This window comes from Schistocerca piceifrons, chromosome 2 (genome assembly GCF_021461385.2).
Source record: "Schistocerca piceifrons isolate TAMUIC-IGC-003096 chromosome 2, iqSchPice1.1, whole genome shotgun sequence".
In the NCBI taxonomy this organism is placed as follows: Eukaryota; Metazoa; Arthropoda; class Insecta; order Orthoptera; family Acrididae; genus Schistocerca; species Schistocerca piceifrons.
Genome location: NC_060139.1, coordinates 3,616,197 through 3,630,545, shown reverse-complemented (window position 1 = coordinate 3,630,545; position 14,349 = coordinate 3,616,197). Strand labels below are relative to the sequence as shown.

The following is a 14,349-nucleotide window of genomic DNA, read 5'->3' as shown; positions in this document are numbered from 1 at the left end:
TTTAAAAGTCCTGATTTAATTGTCATCTAAATCAGGAAAAACAGAAATAACTTTTTATTTATGCCCAATAACAAAAAAATATTTATTCTATTAGAAGCTGGGTCACTTAAGAAAACTGCCATATCAGGTACCAACTCAGCAAAAATCACTGCTCTAGATACTGTGTGGGCTTGGTCACAAATCGTGTACTAGTTTCTTTTTAAATGAATGTGGCAACTATAATTTTCAGTATGTTCTCAGATTCCACAACTTGTCTGATCTCAATCTCTACCAGTCCCTGATTTTCAGTTGACTTTATTAGGTTCCCAGTCCCCTACATCTATATCTGTTTCTACCCCATTACAGCTCGGCATAATTGGTTTCATATTTCTCCTCATCCCTTATTTCAATGATATTTAATTTTAGTGACAGTATCACACTAACTGTCTTCCCTGTCCTACTCCATGCTGCTCCCCTTCTCTCCTGTGTGTCACCTGCTGCTGCTACTCTAGCTTTGCACGCCTGGGAACTATCCCTCTTCTCATATTTCTATTCCTTCTCACCTGCTGTTCTTCCTTACCCATTGTCTCTTCCCATTCACTATACCCATCCCGTACAGCTGAAATGCAGCATTCTGAGAGAGAATGGATATATGATGTGCTTGACTTTGATACTTGACCTATAGACAACACCACCTTATGCATTTGCTATCATTTGAAGAGCAGTTCTCTTTCCTCATATCCATGCATAGCTATCCCATACCACAATAGTTGTCTGTAATAATTTTTATGTTGATTTTATTTGACATTGGGTAGCATATATATGAAGATACTGAAAGAAAGGTTCTGTATATCACAACTGAAAAAAAAAAAAAAAAAAAAAAAAAAAAAAAAAAAAAAAAAAAAAAAAAAAAAAAAAAAAAAAAGATTAATTGAAAATATTGTGACTGACCATGTTAGAGCACTGAAGGACCTGAATATATCAGTAAGTTAACCCTTAAATACTATGGATGTTGACAGGAACACAATTGCTAAGGGGTCTCTCAGGCCACATTTTTATTTTTTATGTATAAAGTCTCAGTTTTGGTGGGTATATATTTTCTTGACTTTCTGTTGTTCGTTACACTTCTTGGAAACTGACTTTATGGAAATTTGCAATTTTTAAACAATACAGAACTTAAAACACTTTGAAAATTAAACGACAGCAAGATTTGCAGTTTATTTTCATTTTATATGTTACTAAAATAACAGCACACAGTTACCTCTCTAGCTAACTTGCGGATTATCATCAGGGAGATAGTATTACAGGTTCATAACATGACTGTATAAAAAGACACATTTCAGTTGTGACAAATTGTTTTTGGAATCAGCTTTGAGTTTACTACTCATTATTTCAGCCTTAGACCGAGTATTCCACCCCATAATTCTATCAAGGGAGAAATTTTGCCAAATTCTTAGCTTAAAAATCAAGAAGAAAGTATGTATTCTTCTGATGCCCTGAATCAAATTTTAATCACTTTCAGCTGCATGCCTTTCACGCAGACCCTCCTACAATTCTCCAACCAAATTGGAACACCACACTGTTGATGTGGATACTTTGTTTTCCACTTAAAACAAGGACAACAAAAGGCTGATGTTTTTCATTTATCAAAAAATTATTTCTGTATTTGAGACTAATATCTCCAAAACAGCAACTTTTCTCTGAAGCTTTTCAGTATCTGTTGCAGTCCAGGCAGCTGAAAGACAATGTTGAGTCACCTTGTTCTTACGTCACTTAGCGGCTTCTGTTTTCTCTATCGGAAACATTTGTCTGTTCTTACCGAAGATGCACACTTCTCCATCGTCATCATCTGTCACATCTTCATCACTTTCATTTTCCTTCTCCGAATTAGTATTGTGATCACTAAATATTCAAAATCAGGATCAGTATCACTGTCATCAAAGTCTTCATCTGAGAATTCATTGAGGTAATGTTGAAGCCCCACATCCATCTTGCATAGAAAACACTGCATAAAAGGTCTAGCTTTCCTCACCATGGAGGAAGGGTAACGTTCAGCAAAAATACAACATGCATACCCTATGGTTTGTCACAGGGGTGTGTGAAATACTGCAAGAGAAGAAACTGTAGCCATCTGAGAGACCACCCAGAGTAGTTAAAGGGTTAAAAACATAAAGCTTCTCCACACCAGCCCGAAGTTTTTCATTTCGATAATCGGTAATCTAAAGCTTGCTGAAAAAGACAAAAAATGTCCAGTATGACAAATTTCTGTAAGATTACTCACCACCATTCTCCCAGAATCCATCACTAGAACTTTATCTGAGTCCATTATAGTATTGAGCCTGTGCGCAATAGTAAGCACAGTGCAGTCCCTGAACTTTGTTCTGATGGTCTTTTGTATAAAGCTGTCAGTCCTAAAAAAAAATATTTCACACATTACTATTCATGGTACTCTACACAATGGCACAGCAAAAGAAGACATAAATACTGGCACAGGAAAAGCAGAGACAAATATTGGAAAAGTAGCTTTTGCCATTTTTTTGACATGGGCTCTTACTCATTTCTCATGTATAAGGGGTGGTCATAAAGCTACCTCAACCTCAAGCTATGATTATGAAACTTGGTGAAGGTGTTAGTCCTTCTCTACATATAAGGTTTTTTTTTTTTTTTTTTTTTTTTTTTTTTGGAATGATGAATGACTTAGAATAGACCTCCATTTTAGAAGTTTGCATTCTGGCTGTTGAGAAATTGTTCCATCTCACAAATTGCTTCTTTTCATCCTGTAAACACCTGTCAGGCAGTAATTCCTTCATCTGAAGGAAGAGGAAGAAAACATTGGACATGATGTCAGGAGAATACAGAGGTAAGGCAAAATTTTATAGCCGAGAGAAGCAGTAAGTGGGACATGTCCTGTACAGAATGACCTGGGGTGTTATCATGAAGCATAACCAACCCCTCAGACAGCTTCCTATGATGCTTAGTCTTGAGAGCTTCTCACAAACTTGATCAGGACATTTTGGTACTATGCTCTTGCGACTGTTTGCTATAAGCATTAGCTTTTAGTGCTACACCATGGCTGTCCAAAAAAACACTCAGCCATCATCTTGCCCAATTATGTCTGGGTCTTTGCCTTTTTCTGAAATAGTTAATCTATAAGTTCCCACCATTTGTTTTGTTTGTTTCTCTCATGGTCATAGTGATATACACAGCACACAGCCTTAGTGATTAGGTGGCTAAAGAAGTCATCTGAATTGGCCTGACACAACTAAAACATTTTTGCTGCTGCCTTACTTTGATGAGCATACTGTATGGATGCGTGCAGTCACAGAATCCAGCAGACAGTGAATTTTGTCATGTTCAAAATGCAAGGCATTGAAAACTGCCTCCATTGTGATAGACAGGTCTTTGAGCAGCAGGGTCTCCACATCTCTCAGAGACACGATCTGCCATTCGTTCTTAATCAGACTTATTTGACCAAAACGGAATCTCTCTGTACCACCTAATCACTCCGTCATATGATGGTACATTGTTGTTATATATTTCCACCAACACAACTTGGACTATTCCACAAAGTTTCCCTTTAAATGCAAGAAATGAATTATCACACAATACTCCACTTTATCAATGGGCTGCACCATTTTTTCTCACTCCTCTAGCACCATGCTATGGGACTTTGTCATGGGGATTTCAATGTTAACCAGACAAGAATTTGCAAATAAACAAAAATCAATTATGTAACTATTTAAGGTGATGATCAAAACTTCAACTCCTTTCCTATACCCAACTTCAAAGCGTAAAATCAGTAATAAAACATAGACCGTACATGGAAGAGATGAAGACTGTCTAATTAACAACTGGCAAGTTACAAGGAACCACAATAAAAATCAAAGAAGTAAAAGTAGTTTTTAGGAAAAAAAAAGATTGTGTGAGCGGTTGTGATATCATTTTCTGTTTTTATGTATGGCAACCCTGCAGCAGCTGCAGTTGTCACTAGTAAAGCAGGTCCTTGTTTCATTTCAAATTCATACTTTTCTCAGTTCAAGACATACTCATTATTCATAGTGAACAAACTGTTGTTCAGTACAAGGATGGCTTTAGTTTTCTATCTGTTTGGAAGTCTATACGTTTGATGAATTTATATGCAGCAAATTGAGAATCTTCAAGGATTCCTCCACAATGTGATATATTTAAAATGGCACTACAAAAGTTATGCGAGAGTGTACAATCCTTACATCACTTAACTTGAATTACACCGAGGTGACAAAAGTTATAGGATAGCGATGAGCACCTTTACAGGCGGCAGCAGTACCACACGTGCACGCGAGGTGTGAGAGGGCAGTGCATCGGCAGAGCTGTCATCTGCACTCAGGTGGTTCATGTGAAAAGGTTCCCAATATGGTTATGGCTGCACAATGGGAATTAACTGTCTTTGAACACGGATAGATAGTTTGAGCTAACCGCATGGGACATTCCATTTCAGAAAGCATAAGGGAATTCAATATTATGAGATCCACAGTATTAAGAATGTGCTGAGAATACCAAATACAGAAATCACCTCTCACCACAGGCAATGGAATGGTCGACAGCCCTCACTTAATGACTGGCAGCAGCAGTGTCTGTGCAGAGTTGTCAGTACTAACAGACAAGCAGCACTCTGTGAAACAGCCACAGAAATCAATGTGGGATGTACTACAAATGTATCTGTTACGACAGTGTGGCAAAATCTGATGCTAATGGATTATGGCAGCAGATGACTGGCACGAGTGGCTTTGCAAAAAGTACAACATCGCCTGCGGTGTCTCTCGTGGGCTCGTGACCGTATCGGTTGGACATCAGATGACAGGAAAACTGTGGCCTGGGCAGATGAGTCCTGATTTCAGTTGGTAAGAGCTGACGGTAGGGATGGAGTACAGTGCAAACCCCACAAAATCCTGAACACAATTTGTCAACAAGGGACTGTGCAAGCTGGTGCTGTCTCCATAATGGTGTGGACTACACGGAATGGAATGGGTCCTCTGGAGTTCGGCTACTTGGAGAACATTTGTGGTCATTCATGGACATCGTGTTCCCAAACAGTGACGGAACTGACAAAACGAGATTTTCACTCTGCAGTGGAGTGTCTGCCGATATGAAACTTCCTGGCAGATTAAAACTGTGTGCCAGACCGAGACCCAAACTCGGGACATTTGCCTTTTGCGGGCAAGTGCTCTACCGACTGAGGTTCGAAAGAGAGCTTCTGTAAAGTTTGGAAGGCAGGAGATGATGTACTGGCAGAAGTAAAGCTGTGAGGACGGGGTGTGAGTCGTGCTTGGGTAGGTCAGCTGGTAGATCACCTGCCCGCGAAAGGCAAACGTCCCGAGTTCGAGTCTCGGTCTGGCACACAGTTTTAATCTGCCAGGAAGTTTAAATGATGGAATTTTTATGGATGACAATGTGCCATGCCACAGTTGTTCATGACTGATTTGAAGAAAATTCTGGACAGTTTGAGCGAATAGTTTGGCCACCCAGATTGCCCGATGTGAATCCCACTGTACATCTATGGAACATAATCAAGAGACCAGTTCGTGCAGAAATCCTGCATCGGATTTTCAGTAACTTGATGAGTCCATGCCACGATGAGTTGCTGCACTATGCCAGGCAAAAGAGAGTCCGACACGAGATTAGGAGGTTTCCAACTTTTGTCACCTCAGTGTATTTGGTGATCATTACTCGTATTTATATTTATCTACTTGTTTGCCTACAGCACACCACAGAGGACTTGTTTTCTCATGAAGACAATGCACCAAACCCATTTCTCCCAGATTTTTTTGAATGGTTTGAGAAAACACCCCGGACTCCAAGATATTTGTGTGGCCTCACATCACCTGACTTCAGTCCAACTGAGCCCTGTCAAAAAAGATGAGAACGCATTACCAACCAATGATTTTTAAGGCATCACTTGTGTAGTCTGTGTCAGGATGACTCCCCAAAGCATTTGATGTTTAGTGGAGTCTATGCCATAACATATCATCATCGTCAAGGTGAAACGGGATGCTACACTTTACTATGGAAAAGTGTCTTTAAATCTGCTACACACATTTTTTTCTTCGAGTACCATCATATTTACATTTACTATAACTTCAGGATATACAATATCACCACTGATGGCCCCTCCAATACTGAATGCTTCATTTCCGTTGTAAATTGTATGCTGCATGACGAAAAATAAGGTTTTAGGAATTATTCTATGGCTTCTTTGCCTGTATTCATATGGCAACAGCATAGAAATACTTGAAAACACAGCCACTTTAGGATGGACTGGTCTTGTAAATGAAAATAAAAAGTCAATACATTCTGTACTAATCTTGTAGTATACATACTGTGGATCAACATTTGCTGTAGCTTCGTCAAGCACTAGTACTTTATTATTTCTAAGAATTGCTCTAGCAAGGCATATCAGTTGTCTCTGTCCAGCACTAAAGTTGCTTCCCCCTTCATTTACGTGGAACTCCAGTGTATCCACAGCATCTTTCAGTTCCACCTAAAACAAATAATCACGTTAGAATTGATAAACAACAATAAGCTTACATCTGAAATAAAACCGAAAATGTATTATTCCTATAGAGATACACACTGATGTGCAAAACTTAAGTAGAAAAGTGATGTTTTTATGATGTGTCACTGTCAAGTAACATAGCTCAGTGGAACTTGGACCACATAGGAAGAACTGCTACAGTATAGTAGAGAAGGTAACTGAAGATATACGCAATGAGATGAGCAGAAATGACATATCATTCAAAGACAATGATTACACTGAAGTCACTGTGATTTATGATGGTCCCCAGGACATTACAAAAGGTAGACACAATTATTAATAATGTGTGTGATAACCACAAGTGGCAGCTCCCATGCTGGCTGAAAGGTTGGTAAGAAGTTCCTGTGGAAGGGCATCCCATTCCTTCTCCATTGTGGTTGACAACCGCTGGCTGGTGATTGGTGGATGTGGATATGTTGCAGTACATCTCCCCAGTGCCTCCCACATGTGCTTGATGCGATTTAAGTTAGTGGACTGGGCAGGTCAGTGCAATCACCAAATATCCTTTTGTTCCATAAGCTTCTCCACCTGCAGTGCTTCATGTACTTGTGCACTGTCATCCATAAAAATGAAGTTAGAGATGAATGCAGCCCTGAAGAGGTGCACACAGGGAAGCAGTACAGTGTCACAACAATGTTGACTGATGAGTGTACAGTATTCACAGATTTGGATGTCACTAAGCCTTCGCAACATTATGCCTCCCAACATCATAATACCTGCACCACCAAAACGATCATGTTTGACAGTGTTCCTGGGTGCATTACATGTTCCAACCTTTCAGCGTATCTGGGTGCAAATGGACCCAGGAACATTTTTGAAAATTATCATTGTGGTGGTCCAGGTGTTATAGTTTGGGGACGCATACTACTGCATGTGTGTACTGACCTCCAAATCTTTGAAAACTGTACACTCACCACTCAACTTTATTGTGACACAATACTCCTTCCTCGTGTGCATCTTTTCAGTGGACACTGAGCCCTGACTTCATTTTTATAGATGTCAATGCATGACAACATCAAATAGTGCACGTGAAGGAGCCCTCGGTACAAAAGGATATTTGGCAAATGGCCTGGCCCGCACACTCCCCTGGCTTACACCTCATCGAGCACATGTCGTTTGCATTGGGGAGACGTATTGCAGCCTATCCACATGCACCAATGACCGTCCAGGGTTTGTCAACTTCATTGCTGGACGAGTGGAACGCCCTACCACAAGACCCTCACACCAGCCTTGCGGCCAGCATGGGAGTGCACTGCACGGAGCGGTCCACGTTTTATAAAAACTATTTTACTTGCCAGTGAAACATCATGAGAAAGTTACTTCTATCCTTATGGGTTTGTACACCAGTGTAATTACATACTGTGTTTTACCAATTAATGGAATCACACTGGTAGTAGAATATTGTAACTTTTGCATGTGTGATACATTAATACTGGCTTTGCTTTCATTTGATGCACCTTAAGTATAATATTACATGCACTGATAGAATATTATGCTTCCCTAACACTGACTAAAACAACAGAAAGTCCAGGATGAAATAACAAAATTCAAAATGATAGATTGCTACTCGCCATGTAGAGGAGGTGTTGAATGAAAGACAGGCACAGTGAGTCCTTTAGTGGCAACATTTAGTATTCAATTTCATTGAGTCTGTTTGTGATGCAATGCCTCCTCTATGTGATGAGTACCAATGTATCCCTTACACATTGTTGACTAACACTTTAACGAGACTTAGTATCTGTGAAATGTAAAACTACTGAAAACTAGGAAGAAGAATACAAAAACAAACTGCAGGGCTAAACCTACCTCTTCCAAAGCATTCCATATCTGGTGATCTGGAAATTCCTGAAATGGATCCAGATTGTATCGAATTGTTTCTGAGAACAACACTGGTTCCTGAGGAATAATCGAAATGCGTTTCCTAAGATCATGCAAACCGACAGATTTAGTATTTATGTCATCAATGTAAATGGCTCCTTCCAGTTTTGCTAAACGAAACAATGCTGCAATGAGTGAAGATTTTCCAGCTCCTGTTCTGCCAACAATGCCCACCTGTAAAAATATATACTGACATTGGTGCACAGTTAAACGATATCATACCAGTTACTCTTTGTCTCCTCTAGTTTCAGAAAGTGAGAATGATAATCAAAATGACAGACTCAGATTTTACCTTGTGCCCAGCTTGTATAGTGAAATCAAGATCTCTTAAGACTGGTGGTTCTGTCGGAACATACAAGAGACTTAGATTCTCAAAGCGAACTTCACCCTTTGTAGGCCAGTGGACTGACGGTTTCTTTCCTAGAATAACATATAAAATTATTTATGGAATACAGCAGTAAATATATTAGTTTCGTCTGCAAATGGAAATAATAATAAATTTTGCTGCTCTTGAAAAAACATATTCTACATGTTACATTCATTCTGCACCAATCTACAATGTTGGAAAACAAAACGTGCTATACACCCTCAAGGATAAGATCATTTTGTTGAAAAGTGAGGTAAGAATAAGTTCATCATTGTGGGAGCGAATGACAATAAATTCAGATCAAATGAAACACACATCACTGTCAAGGGCGCCCCAACAGTTGCATCAATATGCAATGTGCCACCCCCACCCCTTCCTGTGACAGCGATGCAGGCATTTATTCTCACAAGCAGGCATTTATTCTCACAAGCAAATGACCATAAAGATGCCAAATGCCATCATTAGGTAGATTGTCCCACGAGTCTTGTGCCGTATTTTGTAATTCAGCAGCGGTCCTTGCAGGCCACAGAGAATGAGTGCATTCCCACTTCATCATGTTCCATACTTGTTCAACAGGCATGAGATATTCCTATCTTGCTGGCCAGGGCAGTTGTTGCACACCATGAAGACCACATTGCACTGCAGCAGCCAGTTGTGGATGTGAACTGTCATGCTGAAAAAGCACGTCACCTTCCTGTTGAAGAAATGGTAGTAGCACAGGGCTAACAGTATTTGCAACACGGTGGGAACTGCACTTCACCCTGCAGAAACACCAGATGTGAACGTGAGTTGTAACTGAAGGTCCCCCACGCCACAAGGCCTCAGATGGGACCTGTGTGTCACGGGAAAATACAATCTGGAGTAGGCAACTCACCGGGTCTGTGCCATACATTTGTATGTCCATCAATTGCATATAGACGGAACCTACTCTAGTCACTGAAGTAAACTCTTTCACAACACGAGTTCCCATGATTGGTGGTGCTGTAATGTCAATGGTAACCCGACCAAAGGCACACATAGTCTTAACCCTGCTGCAAGTGAATATTTTCTACTGGTTCCTGATAACTTAGCAGGTGCAGCATGTGCCTATACTTTGTGATGTTCGGTCAGCCACAGCTGCTCGCACAATTCATTGATCTCAAATACGCCTATACTACACGGATATCCAGAACCTGGTCTACAGTTGTGAGAATGTTTCACATACCACTTTTGAAAGCAGCAACATCTCACCAACACACTGAGGTCAACATGTGCAGCAATGTCCATCCAGTTTCCTTAAGTGCACAATGTGAACCCATTCCAGTGGCCAAAGCTGTTCGACAGGAGTACACACTCATTTGAAAACACTGTCCACCTCTAAACTCAGCACAATTAATGTCTGCAGAGTCAAAACAGAGAGGCCTCCTGAGCACCATCTGCCGCCCAGTGACCGTGGTAAATGATTCACGAACCCTGCAACCCCTCAGTGTGGCCACATTTTACTGTGCTGCAACTGAACACAGTCCTTGAGGGTGCAGCATTTTTTTTCCAGCAGTGTATTTTTCCAGTGAGATACTAATTTAACACACATTTCATAGGGTAATGGTGAGTATATATTAATTGAAACAACCAAGTGATGTCAGTCTTAGCAGTCACTGATAGAAACACACACAATGACAGCAAGATTAATACCCAAAAATAAAACAGTATAAGAAAGATAAAGAAACAAGGTAACTAGATAAAGCACGAAGAAAGGAATGTAATTGACATGGATTAGCCACCAGGGATCCACAATTAATTGATGCAAGCAAGGAATCAGTATAAAATTTTTGTCTTTCTAGTTGACTGAGGTAATAAGAAACATCAGCCGTCTTGTGGGTCAGACTCATGAAGAGAAGTCTGAGAACTTCATCGGTTCAACTCAGTGAGAAAGTGGAGAGAGAGAGAGAGAGAGAGAGAGAGAGAGAGAGAGAGAGAAGGAGGGGAGGGAAGGGGGAGAGAGTTCAGTGACAGAAAGGTCTGAAATTTATTTTAAAAACATAGGGGATATGCTTTATACTCCAAAGATATAATTATAAAACCATAGGTGATATACTTCATTAAACCCAATGAGTCTATTTCAAAAACACAGGGAATATACTTTATTAAATCCAAAGATACATTCATTGTTGAAGAAAACTTTGTCCTTGAGTGTGCACATAATTATACATGTTCCAAATTTTTAATTGTCACAGTGACGACACACGATGCTTTGTCACACAACTGCTGCAGCTTCAGCATCAGCAGTGTGAAAACTCTTCATGCTCTCTCCTCCTATGCCCTCTTCTTGACCACTTTCACCAATACTCTTCTGCACACATCTGATTATTTCTTCATCTGTCACACAGTTTTGTTCATTCAGCCACTTATTAATGTCATCAGCATCAATTTCTCCTCCTCATGGAAGCTTGTGGAACACATCAGTACGCAAAGTATGCAACTGATGACTCCAAATTGAATGGCTCATCACTGTCTCTCAGTACTGGATCCAACTTTGCATCAATGGATGGCCACACTATTTTCCAGCTCTTCACTATGGTATCGTCCACCCCGATAGCTGAATAGTCGGTGTGACGGATTGCCGTCCTAGGAGCCTGGGTTCGATTCCCTGCTGGGTCGGGGATTTCCTCCGCTCAAGGACTGGGTGTTGTGCTTTCTTCGTCATCATTTCATCCCCATCTGGCGTGCAGGTCGCCCACTGTGGTGTCAAATGTAATAAGACCTCCACCGAGGTGGCCGGACCTGCCCCGCAAGGGGCCTCCCGGCCAATGACGCCAAACGCTCATTTCATATCAATATGGTATCACTCTCTACTTTATCCCGTGCTTCAGCTGCTTGGAAAACATCATCACTTAACTTGATTGTTTTCCACATCTTCAACATCTTGGTAGAGTCATCTTCACATTTTTTCATTAAGGAGACAAGAAACGCATGTTGATAATGATGTTTAATTTATTTCAGAATTCCCTGGTTGATGGGCTGAATCAGGGCTTTCACACTGGATGCAAGAAATAGTATTTGTGTACCATCAATATTTAGAGTCACATCAGAAGGACTACTGAGAGCATTGTCAAAAATAAGGATAGCTTTCAGTGGAAGATTTTTTTTCTTCTTCAACTTTTTCCTCACTACTGGTACGATTGTTTTGTGGAACCACCGAGAGAATGTTTCTCTGTCCATTTATACTTTCTTCTGAGTGCAATATTGCTGCAGTTGCAATGTGTTTATGTCAGTGTGTCAAAAACAATTTGAATGTTGGGATCTCCCTATCACCATGAGTGGCTGACAATGATTCCCATTTGTGTTACAACCTGCCATTAATGTTAAGTGTTGTTTCTGTTGCTTGTACCCATGAGCTTAGTTCTTGTTCTTGGTAGACAACATTATTGAAGGATGCATCTTGTAAAAGAGTCTGGTTTCATCAGCATTGTACAAGACATCAGCAGTTAAATCATCTTCCTCTATTATCTTGTTCACAAACTCATCTGCACATTTTCCATTAGCTGAGTGACTTTTCCTGGTGATTGTCAGCTGCCCAAATGCCATATCTTTTTTCCCAGTTGTTGGTCAGTTCTCACTTGCTGCAAACAACACCTACTGCCAAGATGTGTATTAAACACAGCAACTTTTCCTTTACTATCAGGCCACTGACTGGAATTGCTTTGCTACATTGTTGTATGAACCATGTAAAACAGCTACATCCAGTTCTTCATTCTCACTCTTTTGTATAACCTTCTGTTTTCACAAGCCACTATCCATTTGAACTGCATACTTGCATACTATCTTTTTGATGTCATAAATAGTTACTTGTCCAATATTGTGCTCAGCAGCAATGGCTTTCTGTGAAGAACCTTGGTTCAACTTATCTGAAATTTTAATTTTCTGCTTGAGGTCTAGTGTAATATCTTTCCTTTTAGAAGACACGACACTGAACAGTAAAGAACATCACAATTTCAAATACGTATAGCACTGTTTAACATTGTAATTTGCTAATAATACTGTTGTGTACAAAAATTCATTGTTCTGTGCCATTTCCAATGTGGTCCTGATTACTGAAATTCTGGACCACTGTAAGCCTGATTAGTGACAGCTTAATGTATTCAGATATTTAACAAATTCACTGTCTCGTCCAGTCATGGAGAGATTCTTAAAAAAACATATTAGTCATGGGAATGCAATACCAGTATCAACAATGTTACTTCAGCCGTTACCTGGTTCAGAATCAAATGGGCCTTCCCTTTCAATATTGTTATACTGCAGAACTCTTTCCACAGAAGTCATCTGACTAACAACTTCAGTCAGCTGCCGAATACCATACTGCAGCATTCCAGTGAGAATTAGTGACTGAGCAATAGCAAGTCCTACAAAACCACTCATAGCACCTGGAAAATAAAAAGTTTGAATAAATAACTTGTTTTATTTGAATAAGTCGACTGTAATTACAAATAAGGTAAAATGCAAGAAGTGAAGTACATTTATATTTCAGACTTCCCAAAAATTACATGTTGCAACTCGAATGTCATTGATCAGCCCTAAAATGCTGTAAATAGCACAAAATGAAAACTATACCTTGAAGGATTCACTGAACAGTAAGAAAGGTTTTGTATTAGAAGCCATAAAAAATTACATTTACATGAAAGCTTAGTTTCTACTACTACCAGTGAAGAAGAGGTATTATTTTCATTAGAGATGCGTATCATTCTACATCAGTACTCTGCAAACCACAGTAAAGTGTTACCAATACTTAAGTAAGTCTTCATTTACACCAAAGAGCATGTATAGTGTCTCTAAGAGCAAATATCTCAACTGAACCTGCATGAAACCTTAGTTTTTTGGTTGCCAGCTCTGTGTAACATAATTGTGACCTCTTGTTAATGACATGGAATTAGCCAGTTTTACGATTATAGTAAATCTTCTGAGTGGAAAATTTGACAACAAGCTGATCATTTATAAAATTACTTATGGGTTTTTTGTTTAGAAGCATGCAGTCTTTTACACTTAAGGCTGTTATAAGGCTATATGACAAGTAGTACTGTACTGTAAATCTGACTCTCTATTTACATATGTAAAAAATATTTTCTTTGAAAGATACCATTGTAATCATGTGATTATTAAACTAGTAATAAGAAATAAACAGCACTATATTGTGAAACTGAGGAGTTAGTAACTGTTTTGGAAATAGCAGCTTTCTCAATAACTTACTTAATTCAATTTGGATGACATAATCATGGATAACATTAAGTAGAACAATGATAGTTTATTGTTAATAAAGTATACAGATTAAGTTTCTATGATGTATACTTTGTTCCACATCCCTGAAGTTTCTCCTCCTTGATGTAATCTAGGGAACATGATGAATGGAAGAAAAATGCTGAAGCAATATTTAATTTTATGTTGAGATAAACCATGAGTGAAATTTGAGACCTCTTGGATACGAGACTTAATCATCAAGTTTCCATTTGAAATACATTTGCAGTAACTAAAACAATATTTCATGCTGAAGTAAATGGCAGCTTGTAACCACATAGTCACAATT

General features: G+C 39.4%; 1 protein-coding gene across 1 annotated transcript in view; it reads right to left on the bottom strand.

The window, feature by feature from the left end:
- Nucleotides 1-14,349, bottom strand: part of LOC124776263 (ATP-binding cassette sub-family C member 4-like) — a 157,926-nt gene that overhangs the window by 10,234 nt on the left and 133,343 nt on the right. Inside the window, exons 19-23 of the mRNA XM_047251158.1 lie at nucleotides 13,025-13,195; nucleotides 8,721-8,848; nucleotides 8,357-8,602; nucleotides 6,336-6,496; nucleotides 2,261-2,390 (exon numbers count right to left, since the gene is read on the bottom strand). Coding sequence (XP_047107114.1) covers nucleotides 2,261-2,390; nucleotides 6,336-6,496; nucleotides 8,357-8,602; nucleotides 8,721-8,848; nucleotides 13,025-13,195 — 836 coding nt within the window. The remainder of the gene's footprint in view (nucleotides 1-2,260; nucleotides 2,391-6,335; nucleotides 6,497-8,356; nucleotides 8,603-8,720; nucleotides 8,849-13,024; nucleotides 13,196-14,349) is intronic.